Source organism: Durio zibethinus, chromosome 17 (assembly GCF_047325235.1).
Source record: "Durio zibethinus cultivar Kanyao isolate XHJ-2024 chromosome 17, ASM4732523v1, whole genome shotgun sequence".
Taxonomy (NCBI): Eukaryota; Viridiplantae; Streptophyta; class Magnoliopsida; order Malvales; family Malvaceae; genus Durio; species Durio zibethinus.
The window spans coordinates 22,050,729-22,072,611 of record NC_143178.1 but is presented as its reverse complement, the minus strand read 5'-3'; the positions used below and the strand labels follow the sequence as shown (position 1 = coordinate 22,072,611).

General features: G+C 27.9%; 1 protein-coding gene across 1 annotated transcript; it reads left to right on the top strand.

The window, feature by feature from the left end:
• Positions 1 to 1,763: 1,763 nt before the first annotated feature.
• On the top strand, positions 1,764 to 2,215 carry LOC111289362 (transcription factor PRE3-like). The gene is made up of 2 exons (XM_022880342.2): positions 1,764 to 1,968; positions 2,066 to 2,215. Exons 1-2 carry the CDS (start codon positions 1,843 to 1,845, stop codon positions 2,213 to 2,215), a joined length of 276 nt encoding a protein of 91 aa, XP_022736077.2. The 5' UTR covers positions 1,764 to 1,842.
• Positions 2,216 to 21,883: the final 19,668 nt, after the last annotated feature.

Here is a 21,883-nt window from a genome sequence, read left to right as displayed (position 1 = left end):
TTTGCATCAATCAATCGTTAAGTTAATTAATTAATGTTTGGTGTGAAGATTCATAGTTTTGTACAAATGGGTATCTTCCAAAATGTCATATGTACTCAAAATTTATTTTAAAAAAATTTCTTGGTGAAAGTTTTAGGTTTTGGATCACTACTCTTTTGAACTATTGTCAGGTCACAAGCACGTGTTTATCAAAAATAATTTTAATGCAGGATTTTTTTCATATATAATTCAACCGACAGGCAAAATCATAATTACGAGGTTTATTCAAAATTGGATCAATGTCACAAAAATTTTAAAAATTTTCAATTCTCGTTAAACATAATTTCGTCGAATAATGTTAATTAATCTACCAACCAGCTGTTTAGTATTAAATAATTAGAAATACTTAGATTTGTTAATGGACTGAATCATGGGGGTACTGCTGCCTTAAGATCATAGTTTAATGAATTGTTTAATTAATTCATTTTGATATATATTAACAAATAAAAGGTAGCCATCAAAGAATTAATTTACAGTTTGAGTTCTTGTAGATATACTTTTTGAATAACTTGAAAGCTTCAATTATTTGGAATTTAAGTGCCCTAAAGCAATGGTACTTGGAAGTTTGCTTTAACCTTCATTCACCGCACAATGCAGAGAATTGGAACTATGAAAACCACAAAATCATACCCAAAAATAATAATAATAATAATAATAAACGTCTGAAACCACTTTTTATATATTATTTTATTAGTTGGGGATGAGATTTGAGAATATAAAAACCAAAATCCCCGGAGCAGGGTCGGTGTAACGCTTGCGCTTGAGGTCTTCAAGAAAACACGTGTGGCGAGGTGCAAAGAACATAGTGTGTTCTACTGCTTTTCTTAGACTTGACCGGTCAACCCTCATAACCCTACGTACCCTACCCTTATGCTTGCTTAAATTCTTTTTTCCTGTATTTTCCCCCTATTTCTTTTAATTAAGACCCTAAGAATGACATTACAGTTTATTTGAAAGAGCTCTCATAGCGTTTTGTAGTCAAATCTCTAGGCCTTCTTCTTCTTCTTCTTCCTCTTCTAGGGTCTGTGATTTTATCAACATATTAATTGTTAAGTATTAAAGGACAATTCATAAAGTAACAAAAAAATGAAAATTTCTTTTATCCATGCAATATTGTATATATATATATATTTCAAGTTTAAAAATTCAAACTTTTATAAAATAACATTAAAGTAACACTTTTGAATAACATGATCATGTATGTATATAAGTGATTACCCTGAGTGTTTTTTTTTAATAGCTAGTTTTAACAGTGAAGAAAATAATAAATTTATTACATGGTATTGCGTGTGGACTCTGAGCCACTGACAAACACCGATAATCTGGCTTAAAACCAAGCACCTCTTTTTCTCTTTGTGAAACAAATAAAATAAGTGATCAAAGCAGTTTTACGATCAAAACTAAGTTGAACCAAATTGGGAACAAACCCAAAGAAAGATAGTTTATATGGCGTATCCAATCCAAGTGTGAGTTGATTCTTTTGTTTTGTTTTGTATTTTTTTTCCTCTCCAATACCCTATTTAAATACAAGGCTTTAGACTCCTTTATCCCATGCAAACTGTCTCCTTTTCACTAGCTTTCCCTACTTGAGTTTCAGCCTCTTTCTTCGTTCAAAGCATACACCACTATATATCTCTTCCTCCATAACTTGTCTTCCTCAACAACTCTCCTTTGTGTTCCTCTGCTTATCTCTTTTTAGCTTGCTGATTTTATATTACTTTGCATTTGCACTCAAAATTCCGAGTTATATATTATAATTTGTGTGTGTTAAGTAATTTCATCAGCTCTACCCTAAAAATTAAGATGTCTAGCAGAAGGTCAAGATCAAAGCAAACAGGAGGTTCAAGAATAACTGATGATCAGATCAATGATCTTGTCACCAAGTTACAGCAAATTCTTCCGGAGATTCACAACAGGCACTCTGATAAGGTATTTTAAACTTCCCTTCTACCCCTAAGTTTTTTCTTTGTCCTTGATATATATATATATGTATAAATTTATTTAATTAATGTTGACATATATGCAGGCTTCAGTTGCCAAAGTGTTACAAGAGACTTGCAACTACATTAGAAGCTTGCATAGAGAGGTTGATGATCTTAGCGAGAGACTATCAGAGCTACTAGCAACAACTGACACTGCCCAAGCTGCCATAATCCGTAGTTTGCTTATGCAATAGATCAGTTAATGATCGCTGATGGCTTCACTACTTTTTATCTATCTTTTTCTTATCCCTTTGCTTGCTTTTCTTTAATTCTAATTTCTCCTTTTTCTTTTAGGGCTTTGTTATTGGCTAAGTTGAATAATATAATAAGAGAACTGATCTTGATCCACTCATCAAGCCCCTCTCAAGTGCAAACGTGATGAACTCACCAATTTCAAGACATCATTAATTTAAGCATAGTATCAAATGACCAAAGCATTTTTCTACCAATAAATTACTTAAATCTTAACCAAGTTGTAGTTTTGTACATAATGCATATATGTTATTCTCACAATTACATAACAGATTAAATCCAAATTCATTCTTTCAAATTCATCTTCCCAAACATAACATTTTTCAAGATCATTTCATAACTTGAGTTCCACTGTTGGTTTATATATTATTATTGTATATGGGCAAAACTTTTCTATAAATATAGAACATGGGCAAACTTTTCTACACATATAGAAGATGGGCAAACATATATCAAAATTGTGTCCACTACTTTAAAGTTTATATTCTCAAACTATATAACAAGAACAAAGAAATGAATATCCCCAATATATATATATATATATATATACACACACACACACACACACACACAGGAGCAAGCATGCATGGGGCAGGTAGCATGCATAGAAATAACCTTTGTTTACAAGGTGACCGACCAAAATGAATCCCAAAATCTCAGCTCCTTTTGAGAGTCTGGTCTCTCTCTATTCTCTACTAATCTCTTTCTTCTTTGGCAGTATGGGTGCAATTTTTCTTCTTCTTCTTTGTTTCTTAGAGCCTGGGGGGGGGGGGGGGGGGGGTGGAGTATGGTATGGGTAGGCCCTGCCTCACGCATTCAAAATATGCAGAAAAGCTGCATGGGGATAAACAGCTTTGACTTTGTGTTTTTGTCCTCCACTCAAATTTATAATTCAAAAAACAGGACCATAACCGTGTTTATAGTATATATATAATTTCATTTTTAGTGATTTTTTTTATCAAAACTAATGGAAATAGAATATTATGTCACTATATTTAAAATCAGTTTTGAATAAAACATCTATACGATTGGATGGAGAATGGGGGTGTTCAAGTGGCACCCTTCTCTTATTCCAAAGCTCTACTTTTTTTAATTTTTTGTTATTCTTAAAATTTTTATATTTTGTTGTTGTTTTTTTTTTATTTTTTTACTTTTTATTTAATTTTTTAAAATTTATGTTTTATTAAATAAATTTTATAAAAAAAGTCAATAGAGATAAACATGCACAACAAGGAAAATCATTTTTACTAGCACTTATATGATAAAGACTTAAAATTACCTTTAAAAGTCTTTATTTTTTTGAATAATTTCCATATTTCTAATCTTTATACTTGATGAAATTAAAAAACAATTCATATTAATTAGTATGGAATGAAGGTCTGAAAAATGTAGCATTAGCTATGCATCAATCATATGTACAAACATAATGCATCAATATGTAAAAAGAATTAGATTCTATCAACATAAAGAAAAACTAGTTACTGACACCCTTGCAAGTCCCAACTTTTACAATTTCTAGCAAAAGAACATTTTCAATATACTTATTTCCCAAAATTTGCATCCCTAATTACAAAACAATATTTAACTAGTATGTGCATCAGACTTGAAGTCTACAATTATAAGGGCATCTAAACACCTAACTCTTAACACGGTGGTCATGCTTTCACCTGAGTTTGTGAACCAAATGTATTATACAAGTTTTGTCTACCAAATATTTAAATTAGATAGAAACCTTCCAAATTTCATATAAGGAACTTTGGATATGATTAATGTGCATAGTAATTATAATATTCAAGCATAGTTAAAATACATGAGCAAATAACAAAAGAAATGAGATTGTTAGGGTGACAACGACATATATTATCAAAATTTCAATAAAGTGACAATATCATGATTCATAAGTATTAAAATCAAGAAAATTTAGTAGTAGTGCCATTTGTCAATGTCCACAAGTTTTTAACATCAGATAACCATTAAAGGCAAATTGCAGCCTGATAACAATCCCATTACAAATACCAAAACTATCAAAACACCAAAAAGTTGTCAAAATACCAATTATCAACAATAATGCAGTAGCATCATCCTCAAAGGATAAAAGTGTAATGTAATTAAAGGAAAATAGTAAATATCATTCTACAGATAACAGAACTGAGGACTATTATCCTTAAAGTTATCAAAATACCAATTATAAACTATAATGCAATAGCATCATCCTTAAAGCTTCCATTTTTCCTTAGTTTTTTATATGTAATGATCCCAATAAACTCAATGCATCTAAAACCTAAAATATAATACAATTTCTGGATTAGTTTAGTCATAAGGGCCACTTGATCTCTAGTTCTTACAGTAGGTAATGAATGTTGAGTTCCTAAATATGAAAACTAGCTTTTAGTTTCATAATTATATATTTATGTTGCTCATTCTATGGTTTTTAAATATCATAGATTTAATGATCAGGTCAACAGATGATGTTAAAGATTGCAACTATAGTTTCATTGCACCAAACTTGAAAAAAAAAAAAAAAACAACATAGCAATTCATGCTAATGTTTTGAGTTGATGTTTTACTAATTACAACTCTAACATTGCAGTTGAGTGGAATAGGGGAACTAGACCCAGTCCAACTATTAGCCCATCTTTATATAGACCTTAAGGAGCAAGGCAGTTCATAATAGAATAGTTGGAACAAGCTACCAAGCAATTTGCTAACAATAATCTCATTGGATGTGGCAATTTTGATTTGGTATATAACTATTTTACTAAGAGTAAATAACTCTTTATTTACTAATTAATAATACTACTTATTGTTTTTACTTATCTACTTCCTATTGGTATAAAAGCTAGGTTTATGTCTATGTGAAAAGCTCTTTTTCATGGTAGTTGCAAATTTAACTAACTCAACATTCATTTTTTTAAGTGAAGTTATCGTGACCTCAAGTTCGCTCACTTTTGAAACTTTTTCTTCTAAATCTAAAAGTTTAGTTATTTTTTCTTCTAAATTAGCAACCTTATCTATCATAGCTTTCAACTTCTCTTGTAGCCCAAGTACCTTTTATCTTTACTATTTTCAACCTCATTCAAGGTATGAAAGTGGCAAGAAGACAAACCCAAATCTCTATAGGTGTGGGGCTAATCCCAAGCCTCGTACAAGACCAAGATGTTCCTTTCCCATGACTTCAACAAAAAGCTCATCCACTAAAAAAGTTGTTGCTTGTGATTACTTCAAGTTGTTATAACATTGAGATAACAACTCCTTTAACTTTTTTATAAAATATTCAAACAATAAGTAAAGGCAACAATGGATATTCCAATTTCATAACAATGAGATAGTAAATGCAATTTCATAATCAAGTAATCACTTACAGCAGCTTATGTAGTATCAGCATCCATAAAGTTTTCATCTTTATGTTGGTGAGTTATCACAAGCAATTCTATTTTGTTTGGCTTTTCTCCACTACTTTGTTTTTATTACCACAAAGATAAATATATCAATAAAGAAAAGACTTAGATTTAGAGACTTTTTATAATTTCAAGATGATTAGTGTCCCCAAATGACAAGTGATAAAGATTATTTATGTTTCATAGATAATTCATAAAGATTGAACAATTCAGCACATTTTTCTTTTTTCAATCCATCTTCATTATTCCAAGGAAAATGAAAGAACTTTGGTTGTTTGGAGGACAATAACAAAAAAAGATAAAAAAAACTTTAATTATATATAGGAAAATATGCTAGACATAACACATAATCAAATTACATAGCTTGTCAAATTTAAGTAAGACTAGTTTGGAAAATTTGAAATGATTTCAGAGAAAAATTTGAATATAAAATACCTTCTTATCTGTAAGATTAAAAAAACTTTTTGAGCCTGTAGTGTGAAGAATAACTTGTTTGGCTTATCAATCGCTATTTAATTCAATAAGAGTCTACAATTATGAAAAGACAAGAAATAATAAATAGTGAAATTCAAACACGATCGATCTCGATAATTTGTTATGTAAACCTTACCTTTCCTTCAGGTGAAAGCCAATATGCTACAAGAAATGCTTATTGATCTTTGTTATTAGAGTGGAAGTACTTGACTTTTAGCTTAGCTTTATAATCCTTCCATTTCTTTTTTGGTAACTTGAATAACCAACTAGTGTGACGTTTAAGAAACAAAATTTTTTCCTGCAAACAAGCAAAAATACGAGTATAGAAAAAAATCCAGTGCATTATGCTTATACATTATACATAATGTTTTTTGTACAAAGACTTAGTGCTCACTTACTTGCTCTATGTTAGTTTTTTAAGAAGTTAAAAGATAAAATGAATTCAAAAGAGGTAGAAAATGCAAATACGATCAAAGGTACATGTTAGACAAGCTTATTAGGATGTTTTTATATGGATTTAGGAGTTAGCACTAATTTAATTAATTAAACCCTTTAACTCCTGAGGCCAAGTTCCTAAATTGCATATGTGTAAACTAATTCAAGAATCAATTTGAAAGAGTTGCCCAATTTGATCTAGAGCATTATGTTATACTATATGACTACTCTGTCTTTATGGTTGTGAACATGCACTTTATGAATACTTTGTATGTTTATTTGCATATTATGTAATTGTACCTTTATATGGTCCAAAGTGTTCGCCTTGTACATTCGAGTCACCTTTCTCCAACTCTTATAGTTTAAAGTGAGTAAATAGTAATTTCTTACTAAAATCCTAAAACAAAATGAGAAGACATAGGCTTCACATCCAATAGGCTGACCTTTATTGTTAAATCATACTTTAATTCACTGCTCGAAAGGAAGATTCCATACATCAACTGTCTTTATATGGCCACAAGTGCCACACTTCCTAGTAAGATCTTTTCAATATTAGTTAAAAGGATAAAAGTCAGTAAGAAAATTAAACATAAAAATTTAATCAACTTGTAGAAAAACATAAGTTATGCATTACTTTGTTAAGAAAATCCAGACTATTCAATAACATCTTGTTGAGGTTGGTGTTATTGTGAAGCATTCTTATGGTGTTGTTCTTCTTAAGAATCTTTAGTTACAATTACACAATTTCGATGCTTTTAGTTTTCACCATGATGACTAATGAAGTAAACCTACATATAGTTATGAACAAGGAAACAATAAATATGAATTGACAAAAAAATCAAACAGCATTACGTAATTAATGCTACAGGTGATAAACAGTATTCACTATTTCTCATTTATGAAATAAAAAATCAAAACTTCAGAAAAAAAAAAAGAAAACATAATTAAACATAGTCAAATAACATTATGCAAAAGTATAACTCTATTCATTAGTCAAGTAACCAATTAGCATTTAAACCAGTAAATGGGATAAATAAAATTGGCAATTAGTAAAATTAAGCCTCAATGGTAAAATAGTACAACAACCACAGAGCACTTGAAAGAAAACATTTATAATGTATCTTGAGTAAGTCAAACACCTTCTCTACAATATATTTCTGTTAAAGATTGGCATTTTTTTGCTGGATTTTATCATGATGGATACAAAGTGTAGCCTTTCTATAAACCTTTTTAACTATGGTAGCTATAATCAAATCCATCAAAGAAATAGGTTGCCAACCACATTTAAGCCAAAGAACCTAAACATCACAAAATAGGTTCAAGAGACAAATTAGTTAAAACTGTAACAATATCACATTATCATGAAATTTGTACTATATGACATTCAAATAAACAAAAATGATGAAGAGAAATGACTATGAAATTTTGAAAAGATTTCTAGTCATCCACTTCTTCAAAATTATAGTAATTATCATAACATATATAGATGTGGACCTACTGCTAGACATAGACTAAATGAGTCACCACCAATATTTTTTGTTAAGGTATGATTAGTCACCTGACAGAATCTGTCACATTTAAAGAAAAGTCCAAAAATTAACTGAAGTATCGTTAAATTGTAGATTCTAATCCATGAAACCAAAATTTAGGTTTGAAAGTATGGTTATGTGTGAAAGAAGATTATAACACCCTCACAATACTCATTTAAAAGATGGTACCAGTCTAATTTCAAGTTATCCAAGCCTTAAAACATATTTAAAATTTATCAAAGAATTTAAAATTAAAAATTTTTCTTAAATTACTCAAATATATTGGTGATAATTTAAGAATATTTCATCACCTTAAGAGCATTCAAGAAGACTATTTGTCACTCTTTAAAAAGGCTCTGTCGTTGGATTCATTTAATTTTGCTTTTAGAAATAAATATCTATAAATTGAGTTTATAGTAAAAAAAGTCCTCTAATCTGTTGGTAAGACTTTTTGTTGAAAATTATCTTTCAATTTTTTGATAGGATTTTATACAAAATAAAACAAGAAATATTATTTTATTATTTTATTTTTTAAAAAACTTGATTTTTTGAAAATTATAAGGCTCTCCAATATATTGGTAAAATCTTGTTTTGGAAAAAACATTGGCCACCCAATCTATGTTTAAGGCATTTTATTTTTATTTTTTTGAAATAAAAAAATATTATAAGATTTTTCAATATATTAGTAAAACCTTATTTAAAAAAAATGATTGCCTTCCAATCTATTGGCAAGGCTTTTATTTAAATATACTTTTATAAAAATATATTTAAAGAATAATAGATAATATAATAAGTAAGTAAAATAGTTAAATAAATAAAATTAAAATTAAAAAAGCCTAAAGTCAGCCTAGCTAAGCCGTTGGCTATGTGTCTTACTAGAATAAATCCATACAATTTCAGATTCTGCAAAGAATTTCAAAAAAAAAAACTTATTGTTAGAAATTGTATAGTTTTTTTGAATGATTTTCTTTTTTTTTTTTTCTCCAAAGCTTCTGTATAATCTTTTTCTCCATCTATTCTTTATTTGCTTTAGAACAATTTATAGGGATTTTTTAGTTAGAAATTTTAAGGTTCCATTAATTGTCAAGGATCGTCAAATGTTTTTTTTTTTTTAAATACCTTTAATTTAGGTAAAATCAATTTAATAGAAACCCTAGCCATGATGCCTTGTGATATTTTTTTATTTGATTTCCTATTTTATGTAGGTTAAGAAAAAAATTCTAAAAATTTCTTTTTGCCTGATTCTTATATAAAATTTCCAAAAAATTCTATTTTCTTTTCTTTTTTATTTATTTAGTTTTATTAAAGAATAAAAAAACAAATAAAAATAAATATCATAACATATAGATCCATAAATCTATAGCTAGACATAACCTAAGGAGTCGCCACCAATATTTTATATAGGTGTGATTAGTCACCTAACGAATCTATCATTTTAAGAAGCTCCTAAGCTTGACTAAGAGTCCTTAAAAAATAAGTTATGGTCTACTAATCAGAATATGATTCAAGAGTTTGGTTACATATAAGAAAGGTTATAACAACCCTATTTGCCCATTAAAAGGAGAGTACTATTTTATTTTAAATTATCCTAAGGTCTTGATTCTAATGGTCTTCTATTAATATTTAAATATTGAAAATAACTTTTAAGATTCTTTATCAAATTGGCATAATTCTTAAAAATACATCCTTACTTTGAAAGTATTCAAAAATCTCATTTATTTTCATGAAAATGCTTCATCGTAAAAACAACTTAATCATTTTTGTTTATTGAAAATATATCTAATTCTTTCACTATTTGAGCCTAAATTAGAAATGTTTTCTTATGTAGAAATATCTTAGATAATCATTTATTTGCGATTACTAAAAATTTCATCCTCGAAATTTATTCTTTATTTTACGAGTTTTATTTCTAAAATTTTCACTATTTTGGTCTAATTAGAAAATTTTCTTACAAGTTTTGTTTCTAAATTTTCCACCATTTTGGTTGAATGTAGAAAAAAGAAAACCTCTTGTTAGTTTTCTAATTATTTGGAAAAAAAATAATATGACAATTATTTTTTGAATTTCATTTAAATTCTTCCACCATTTGGGGTGAATTTAAAGAAATTTCTCACCCAGAGATTTCTTAGGAAATTTACCATTTGAAATTTTAAGACTCTCATCCTTGGATAATTGTCAAATATTTTCACATAAATTTTTAAGTTACTATTGTTAATTTTTTTATTTAAAAAAGAATACAATTACTTTTATTGAAATTTTTTCTAAATTATTCCACCATTTGAGTAAAATTTAAAGAAATTCCGCACCTAGAGATTTCTTAAGAAATTTACCATTTGAAATTTTCGAAAATCTCATCCTTGAATAATTAGTATTTCAATTACAAAATTTATTAAATTTACCTATGTTTTTTATTCTTATTTTTTAAAATTAAAAATAAATATTAATTATTATTATTGAAACTTTATCTAAATTCTCCTCTATTTGGGTCAAATTTAGAAAAATTTCTTACTTAAGAATTTTATAGAAATTAACCTTTTGTAATTTCTAAAAAAATTCCATCATTGGATAATTATTATTATTCTCAATATTTTATTTTTGTTTTATAATTTTCTTCTCTAATTTTCGTAAAAATTGATCATGCAAAATACTTTAAAAATAAATAAATAAATAAAATAATAGCATAAAACAAAAATAAATAACAACCAAAAATAAATACCAAAATAAAAAATCGACTCGGCTTAGCTAGTATAGTGTGGCTCGACTATAGGAAGGGCGGATGGCTAAAACGACTTACAAACTAGCTCAGCTCGACTATAGGAAGGAAGCTGGGAGCAGGTCACGAATCGAGCCACAGGTAGGCATGGGTTGGGCAAAAAAAAAAAGCACGGATCTTGTAAAAACTACAACGCCAAAACGTTGTCGTTTGGCAGAAGTATAAAAGGTCAAAATTTTTTGTTTTCCTCATATTTCTTCTTCTCTTTCTCTTTCCTCTTCTTTTTTCTTTGTTCTTTCTCTAGAAAACAGATGAATCTCTAGTTAAAATTTCAATAGATTTTGGAAACCCTAGCGAGAATCTGGTAACAATTATCGAAAATCATCAAAATCTGTAAAATTTGCCAGAAAGTCACTGTAATCTAGAATTCCTCATCGAAAAATTCAAAAATTTTGGAAATTTCTAGAAATTTCCAAAAATTTATAAAAAAACCTTTAAAAATTGCCAATTGAATTCCTTAACTTTCTCAGATCGATGCTTCAACCTAATCAATCTCACAATTACTCATCTCACAATTACTCTAAAAAACTCCAAAAACAATCTGATAGAAATTTTGCTTTTATGATTGCCATGTGCAACCACACTATTTTTTCTTTTTTTTTTTTTCTTTGCTGATCTTGTATTTTTTTATGCTAATTTCTTCTATGTTTATTCTTTGTCGATAACAGGTTTATTTATAGGGGCATTTGAAAGAGTTTTTGATACCATGATTCAATTTTCAATAATATTCTTAATTATCATAAAAAACTATAATTTATCTTTTACAAATTAAATCCTATTCAAATTCTGATAGCGCATTTTTCACACATTAATTCACGGCTAAACTTTTCTTTCTATTATTATTATTTTTTTAACTTTTTAAGAATTATCTTTAATTATTTTTTCACCATTATTATTATTATTTTAATGCCTAATCTGATAATGTATAAAAAAGCTAAAGTTAAGTCAAAAATAAAAAACTAAAGATAAATAAAAACTAATAATAGCTAAATAAATGAATAATCAACAAAAAGATAAAACCAAAAATATAAATAAATAAAAACAAAATAAAAATGGGTAATTGGGCTTGGTAATTTAAATCCTATTGAACCAGGCTTAATTGGTTCGAGCCCAGATCAAATAAAATGTTTATAGTTACCCTTCTTTGTGCATCTATGCAATAGGAATTGTATAAAGACATAGATAACCTATTATGTTCGGGTCCAAATTATTCACCCTTTTCTTTTTCTTTTTTTCTTTTTTTCTTTTAAATGAAAACTCATACTTGTTGAATAATATAAAAGCTCTTCTAAACGATGCTTAACAACTTTTGAAAGATATAGAATACTCCTCTAAATAGAGATTCAACAACTTTTGAAATATATAAAAGGTTCTTCTAAATAGAGACTCAACAACTTTTGAAAGATATAATAAGTTTTTCTAAATATAGGCTCAATAACTTTTAAAAAATAAAGAATACTCCTCTAAATAGAGGTTCAATACCTTTTAAAAAATATAGAATGATCCTCTAAATAGAGGCTCAATAACTTTTAAAATATATAGATAACATCTGAAGATTTTGACAATCATGCCTAGAGGTTTTATAGATCATATTCAAAAAATTAGGACATTATCCTCAAAGGTCTTACAAATCATTCCTAATATTGAAAAATGCTCCTTTATACAAAGGCTTTATAATTTTAAAATTTTGAAAAATATTTCTTGTCCATGTTTAATTTTTTAAAAATATCATTATTTTCAAGGATTAAAATCTTACTTCATAGATTTTTTCTCAAAAGAAAAATTAAAATTCTTTCACTGGAAAGCCTTCACATTTATCTTTTCTATATGGCATCTTACAATATCCCTATTTCCTAGATTTATGCATTAGATATTTCTAAATATAATGCATGCTACGTAAATATTCAATTAATATCTTTTCAATTATGGCACCCAAGTTTTCAACACTTTCTCCCTTAGATCTTGAACTCTTCCAACTTCGAACAAATTGACTTGATTCTCAATCATCTCTCTCATTCAATTGTTACCACCTATATTTTCTTTTTAAAGAAATCTTTTTTTTCCAAATTCAATGTCTTTAGTAGGTCTTGATATTTCATCTTTTGCCTTTACCACTTTTGACTTTCCCTAAAGCAATGTAAAATCTTTCATGCCATTATTCATTTATTAATCATTATTTCAATTTCAAGAAGAAAAAATTATGGTACCCAAGTTTTCAAGACTCTCTCTCTTAGATCTTTAACTCTTCCAACTTCAAACAAATTGACTCTATTTCTAATCATCTCTCTCATTTAATTACTAGCACCTATATTTTCGTTTTAAAGAAATCTTTCTTTTTTTTTTCAAATTCAATTTCCTTACTAGGTCTTGAATATTTCATTTTTTACCTTTATCACTTTTGACTTCCCCAAAGCAATGTAAAATCTTTTATGCCATTATTCATTTATTAATCATTATTTCAATTTCAAGAAGAAAAAATGCAATCACACATATCTCTATCATAATGTATTAAGAGGAAACGCCAAGGAATGGATTGAGAATAAATAGGAGATAATCAATAAAAGATAGACAAAATGAATGAAATAAAATATCTCTTATTTAAGAAAAATTGATAGAATAACTTTGGCCATTAAATAATATAGAAAAGGAAAGGGATAAGTTACAAAGATGGGTTATTAGGTTAACAATGCCCAAAACAATCAGATAATCATGATAACACATCTTGAAGCCCTTTTAAAAATTTAAACATATAATGCACTAACAACTTAAAACTCGCCAGAACATACTAGCTTCCATGTTAGTGAGTTCCCAAATTTGATGTTGTATCCTCCTTATCTAAGTTGCCTGCTTAGTTTTTCAACTTATATGAACTCCCTTTTGACTCAAGCTACCCTTTTGGGTTTTCGACTTGAATCTTCTTTTTACTTTTTCATTTTTTCATTTTTTTCTCTCTTTTTTTTTCTTTCTAAGTGTAATATTTCTTTACATTATCAAAATTTGTGAGATTGGGTAAATCATCTCCATCCATCTTTATTAATATTAATGCTTTATCCGAAAAAGCTCTTTTCATAACATATGACCATTTATAATTTGGAATCTATTTTTCTCTATTATCATGCTAGCTTGGAAGAAATGTTTTTAAAACCAAACTCTTTCTAGAAAATAACAAAGTCAGACCTTTTTATCATGAGCTCTTATTATTTTTCTCTGATATAGCTAACCATGACACAATGTTATTAATCTCTTTTTTTCAATGAAGTTCAACTACTCATAGCACTTCCAAAACCATTTAGCTTTGATCGTATTTACGCATCTCAATAGTAGTTGATCTTAGGTCCTATTATAAAGAACATCACCATCTAGGGAGAAACTTATAGCTAATCTTTTGATGACTCTTTTATCATTCTCAGTTCTTTGGTTAGGGTATTGCTGATTCTAAATGCACTACAAGATATCATAATACCATGGTTTTCCATCCTATTTTGCTTTTACATTAGAAAAATAAGCTAACGTATTCTTAACATCTAGTTTGATGGGTTGAATATTGGTGTTATCATTAATTTGAATCATTATGGCCAAAGTAGCCAAGACATTAGCAATCAGATTCTTTTCATAAGATAAATGATCTAACTAGATATCTTTAAACTGCTTTATTACCTCTAAGATACAGTTATGATATAAGATAAGTTTTGAATCTCATTTTCCGTTCTCCATTAAACTGATATTGACTAAAGTTGAGTCTCTAAAAATTTTTAATATTTTAATCTTTTTATCTATAGTAGCTTGTAAACTCATGACACAGGCTTTATATTCAGTGATGATATTTGTGCAATTGATATTCAACCTCACCGTTGTAGGATAATATTACTCTTTAAGAGAAATAAAATTGCCCTAATTCCAAGCGCCATGGCATTGAAAGCTTTATCAAAGTACATTATCTAAGATTTCTCATTATCCCTTTTTTTCTTTAGTTGAAAAACGACCATCAAATCTTTATTAAGAAAGTTTAACTTTTTTGGCTCATAATCTTCGATAGCACGATCTATGAGAAACTTGACTATAGCACTTTTTTTAATTACTTTCTGGCTTAGATAAATGATATCGAATTTTGAGAGCATCACTTGCCATCTAGCAAAATTTTCAAACAATGAAGGCTTTTCGAAGATATATTTGACAAGATCTAATTTTGCTATAAGCTAGGTGATATGATAGAGTATGTACTGTTTGAGTCTTTTGACAATCTAAGCTAATGCACAACATATCTTTTCTAAAGAGGAATATTTGGATTCGTATTCTGTGAACTTCTTACTCAGATAGTAGATAGCTCGTTCTTTTTTACTAGACTTACCTTTTATCCTAGCACATATCTCATCAACTTTTTGTACACTGTTAGATATAAAATCAAAGGTCTTCTTGGAACAAATGGTAACAATACTAAAAGATTGGATAAATACTGCTTCACTCTATCAAAAAGCTCTTAACATTTCTTGTTCCATTCACCAAAGTTATTTTTACGAAAAAGCTTAAAAATGGGATCACACTCGTAAGTAAGTTGAGAATGAATTGAGAAATGTAGTTCAATCTACCCATGAAACCTTAAACTTTTTTCTATGTGCTTGGAGGTGATAAATTTTAAATGGCTCGTATTTTATCTAGATCAACTTTAATTTCTCTTTCATTGAACATGAAACCTAACAATTTTCTTGACTTAGCTTCAAAAGTACATTTGGTTGGGTTCAACTTCAATTGAAAATTTTTTAACATTTTAAAAAACTTTTTAAAGTTGGTGACATCATCTTCTTTTTCACAAGATTTTACAATCATATCATCTATGTATACCTTAATATCTTTGTGCATCATGTCATGAAAAAAAGTCACCATAGCTCTTTGATAAGTTATCCCAATATTTTTTAAACCAAAAGGCATAACTTTATAGCAAAAGATACTTCACATAATCACAAAAGTGGTTTTTTTCATATCATCTTCAGCCATCTTTATTTGATTATACCTTGAGAACCCATCTATGAAAAAAAAATATAGAATGTATGGCTATATTATCTACTAGTGTGTCAATATGAGCCAAATGAAAGTTATCTTTTAGGCTAGATTTATTCAAATCATGATAATCTATACATATTTGCATCTTTCCATCTTTTTCAAGGCTGGTACTATGTTGGCTATCCATTCTGGATACTTGGCCACATGTAGAAAATCTGCATCAAATTACTTTTTTACCTTTTCTTTAATCTTTAAGAACATCTCAGGTTTCATTCGCCTTAGTTTCTATTTGATTAATTTACATTCTGGCTTTAGAGGTAATTTATATTATACTATTTTTATATTAAGTTCGAGCATATCTTGATAAGATCAAGCAAATACATTTATAAATTCTTTGAGTAAATCTTTTAACCTTTGCCTATCTATCAATGAAAGTGATGTACTGACTTTAACTTCTCTGTTAACCTCTTCATTTTCTAAGTTTACCAATTCAGTTATCTTCTAAAATGAATGAAAATGCATCTTTCCTATTTTTTATTGAAATAAAAATAGATAAATGGCCCATACATAAAGATTATCCTAACACCTTTGGGCATAATCCAATGTGATGTACAGTTACTTTGAAATAGTCTCAAGAATAACGGCATTTCAATAGATCTTCAATTGTCTAACTTGTAACCTAACGGACAAGGACAAACCCACATTTCTTGTTCATGCTTCTTTTCATCTCCAATTGCATGGATGGACAACTTAGTGGATGCCTCTTCCATATTCAGTTTTAACTTTTTCTCAAAATCTTAATCTGTATCTGGGTATATGAACCCTCTAGGCCTAAATGTATCATAAAGGTATGGAATGACCATTGGCATAGTCTTTGATTCATACCCTTTAAGCATTGCCAGCCTTTTTTCTTTTTCGTTTGCTTGTCTTCCCCTCATCTCTCAGCTTTCAACCTTATAGCCCAATCCCAACCTTTCATTGTCATCAATTATCATTAGAGGTCCTCTTATTCCTTGTAAATTTATGTCCAGCTCCACTCCAAGTTACTAACTTTTGTTGATGATATAATTTACCATTATCTATGTGAAAAGTTGGTCTTTAGATCTTTCACCAATATAATTAATATATTCAAAGGATTGGTAGGAGCATTCCAATGCCTCATCAGTAGCCTTTACATATTAAGCGTTTATTGGTTGGGTTACAAACATATCCTTTTCTCCAAACACTATCACCAATTGGTTTTCCATATTAAATTTGATATTTTGATGCAGGATAAAGGGGACAGCATTTGCCATGTAGATCCATGGCATTCTTAATAAATAATTATAAGATGGAGAGATATCAATCATTTGAAATTTAACATTAAATGTTATAGCCCAATCTGTAAGGGTATTTCAATATATCTCAGGATTTCATATTTGGTCCCATCAAAAGCTCATATAACCATATGGTTGTTATTTATATATGAATAATCAACAGGTAACCTTGTTAGAGTTGACATAGGCATAACATCGATAGTAGAACCATTGTCGATGAGGACCTTGATCATGATATGACTTTTACGATAGTAATATACAGAGCCTTAGTGTTTTCTTTCCTAGCATTCTTTAGCATTTTTGGAGTATAGCATCTTTCATTTTGGGTTATACCACTTTCACCAATTATGTTGGCAACATCAATATTAGATGCAGTCTCTTTTTACCCTTGGACTACCATAGCACAGTTATATCTCTATGGCACAACTTTTTCATCTTTGTATGAAAATGAAGTATGGAGTTTAAAAGTTATTAGTTTGGGGATAAGCTTGCCTATGATCGACTTTGGCTTTTCCTTATAGTAAATTGTCACTGGTTTTAGAACCAATTTTGATAGCTTATCGATCATAGACACTTCAATACTTTTTGCAGTCTCTCCCTTTTCACAAAGCTTAATTTGGTAGGAACCTATAAGCTTTTATGCCTCATGATGGAATTGCTCACAGGTTTTAATAGAGTGGCCAGTTGTTCTACTTTGATATTTATACTTTTTGTTTGGTACACATATTCCACGATAAGTATGTGGATCAACCAATTGTATCATGTCAATTTCATACAAAGCATCGAATAGTTGACTAAGAGAAGTTTTGATCTCTGTCACTTTTTTTTATATGACGCTCTTGGTTCTATTCAAAGCATTTACATTGTGGTTGGGTATTGGATTGCCACTAACATTTGGCGTCATTATTCCTTCTATATCAATGTTTATCATTCCATATTTTATCAATCGTTGTAACTTATGCTTTAAGGCAATGCAATTTTTAGTAGAATGACTAACAATTTCATAGTGATAGTCACAATGAGCTGTAAAATCATACCACTTGGGATAAGGGGCTTGAGTGGCTCCAGATGGCTAGGGGTAATTAAGTGGTTATTATAAAGCTCTTGGTATAGCTTCATATAGGTCATGGGATTGGGTCAAATACAAGTTTTTCTCAATTATTTTATAGCCCTCGCAAATCACTTGTTGGGTTAATAGGATGAATTAAGGGTTTTGCAGGAGGATAAGTGTTAGGACTATACATTGGAGTTTGTGGTCTAACAGTTGGTTGGTATACGGGTTTGTAGAATGGCTGTGGGGTCGACTGGTATGGACAAGATAAGGTATTAATTATGGTAGGGTAGTATGTGGAGCAAGCTTGTGGTGGATAGGGTTGATAACCCCTGAATTATTATTTTTAAAGCTCACGGCTTAAGCTTTAGTCTCCTTTTTTCTTGAATGTTTTTTTAGTGAAAGCTTCTCTTCTTTCTAACTTGTCATTCTTAATGGCATTCTCAATGATTTCGCTTGAGATTACCATATTAGCAAAATTTTTTATTGCATTCCCTATCATCTTTTCATAATAAGACAATTTTAGAGTGCTCACAAATAACATTGTAGTCTCTTTCTCAGTCAAAGTTAACTGAACTTGAGTAGCTATGACCCTCTACCTATTGGTGTATTTTTTAAACAATTAAGTCACCTTATTCTCCATATTCTACAAAGAAAAGTAATCAAGAATTAGATCTATTATATGCCAGTACCGACTAATGAAATCGCTGGCCATATCACTTTAGGAGTGAATACGGGTCTAGTCCAACTAGACATATGATTTAGTAGTAAAGCGACATCATACCTCCCTAATTTTTTTTCATTTTCTTTATTTTTTAATGCTTTTGATTTTTTGGTTTCCTTTTTTCTTTTCGATTTTTTAACTTTTAATTTTTTATTATATAAATTTTGAAATAAAAAAGTCAATTGAAATAGAGATGACAAAATAACCTATATCTAATGGGTTTCAAACTTTCAATTTACCCTAATCCAATTGGTAAGCTTTCTTTTAATTCAAGATAATTGGATTGAGTTTTTTTTTTCTTTTTAAATCAAGTTCGAGTAAAAGTAAGATTTTTGGTATGTCGTCTTGTCCCTAGTATATATAAAAAATATATGTTATTATTTATTTATGTATTTTATTAAAAATATTATTTAAAACTTTAATTTAATAAATTTATGTGTCACCCCATTTAGGAAGCTTATCACCTATAATAATTGAACTACAATTAACCAATTAGATTTTAGAGTTATGTAGGATTTACCAAAATATTATATGGAGTTTACTTTTATAAGTAGTGGATCCTCACATAATTCTTGATTGTAATTGGACAATTTTAGCATTGTAATGAACAAAATTGTAGTTGAAATGTTCCCCATTTAGCTTTTTTTTGTCATTTTTTAAAAATTTTTTATTAGATAAATTTTGTAAAGAAAAAGCCAATGGATGTAAGATGATAAAATAATTTATATCCAATGAGTTTAGGTTCATCATGATCCAATCAATATGTTTTTTTTTTTTGTTTTAAATAAGCATTGAGTTTAATTGTTTTTGAACAATTTAGGTCAAGTCAGGATCAAGTTTGAGGTGCTTTGTTCTTACCTTAGATATAAAAAAGAATATATTTTATTATTTGCTAAATTTATATATATTATATTAATAAAGATATTACTTAATATCTAAATTTAATAAAAAAATATATTTATATATAATTAAGTTATAATTTATATTAAAAATAAATACATCTACATTTGTCTATATATTGTCATCTACTAAAATTTGATATTAAAATTTTATTTTACTCATATTTAAAATATAATTCAAAAAAATAAAAAATAATCTTGCAACGAAACGTGAGTCTAATTCTAATAAAATATAAATTTCATAAACATAAAATATATCGTAGATATTTCATATGTAGTAAAAAATATACACATGACATGTGACGTTTTAGGAAATTATTATTTGTATTTACATGAAATTTTAAATTAAAAGAAATACTTTTAAAATGATTAAAAAATAATTTTAATTTATCAAATAAAAACAAGTATGGCAAAAAATAGTAACTAAGTTTGATAAAAAAAAAATGTTTAGGGACATAAGAGAAAGTAACTGGATTTGATAAAGAAATATGAGAACGTAACTAATTTGATAAAAAAATATTCGCATTATTTTTAACAACTCAATTACTTTCATTTTTTTTTCTGCCATTCTTTTTATTTGATAAATTAAATTAATTTTTTAAAAATATTTTAATTTACTATTTGAAAGTATTTATTTTAATATAAAATTCCATACAAACAAATAATATCTCCTTCCAATATAGCACGTCACATGTACATTTTACGTGGAATATCCATTTCATATTCTATATTTTTCTTCAAAACTTATATTAAATATGTTAACAAAATATTCATTAGAATATTCTATATATTTCCATTGACTTGATCTAAAAATCACAAAAAAAAAAAAAAAAAAAAGATAGTGAATTGGTAAAATTCAATAAAAAAACAACTATAGTGGAGAGGTTTGAAGGCTATGAAACATGGCAACCCAAAAGAAAGACCCATATCAATGGGAGGGACAATTACAAAAAGAAAAAAAAAATATAAAACATACATACGAGAGAAAAAAAAAAGGTTCATTTTTTATAAATAATCTTACAGCATGTTCGGTTTATTCATAACAAGATGAATAAAACATGCCGAAAATTATTTACCAAAAACCAACTTTATTATTTTGTAGTGTCCGAGAATGTTCTGAATGCTAAAATAAAGTCAAAAAAATGTTCCTCCAAATTATTAATTATTGAAAAACAATTGAACCCTGATGGTGATATTTTCTAATCATGATGCTGATGTAACATCATAAGAAATTATGTAAAAAGGTTACGGAAAAAGTACAAACTTTTTTTGGGGGGTCAATGGATAATGGATGTATTTTTAGACTTCTATTTCTTTCTTCATCTTTCCAAAAGTTCCTTGATTGGTACTCTATCTTTGAAAAGTTGAAGCATGGACATGGGGCAAAGTATTTCGGTGCATAATTTAGATAGGGTTTATATTATGAATAGTTTTTAAATTATAATGTGATATTTATATTTTTAAAATTTTTAATATGATATTTAAATGATAAATATATTAATTAATGTAAAATTTAAAATATTATTTATCAATCATATATCATCATTTAAAACTAATAATATTAGTGATAAATATCGTGTTAGTTAAAAAATTTATATATTTTTTTTGTTATATCAGGAGGACAAAGCCTTAGTACAAATAAAGGAGAGAGGGAGGCTAAGTTCGAACCAAAACTTTGATGTCTCCTTAAAAAATTTATATTTTAAATGTAAGGTTAGAGATTTTTAAAATTTAAGTATTATATTAAATATCATTTATTGTATTATTTTATTTAAATATTATTATTGCTATTTTTATTGTCTACAAAAAAAATTTTTGAACATCTTACTCAAGTAATTAATGCATGTTCTTTTGCTTGAAGAGTAATATTTGAATTTAAAAATTAATTTAGTTAATTCATGTTATTATTTTAAAATTGACATTCAACAAGTTTAATTAAGATCAAATCTTAACATCGATTTTTTTTTCTATTATCATATTATGATTTATTTTTTTAAGTAATGTTCTCTTTTT

Coding starts and splice junctions, on each gene's coding strand:
- LOC111289362 (XM_022880342.2), top strand. CDS start 1,843: ATGTCTAGCAGAAGGTCAAGATCAAAGCAAACAGGAGGTTCAAGAATA. Junction 1,969..2,065: donor ACAACAGGCACTCTGATAAG/GTATTTTAAACT, acceptor ACATATATGCAG/GCTTCAGTTGCCAAAGTGTT.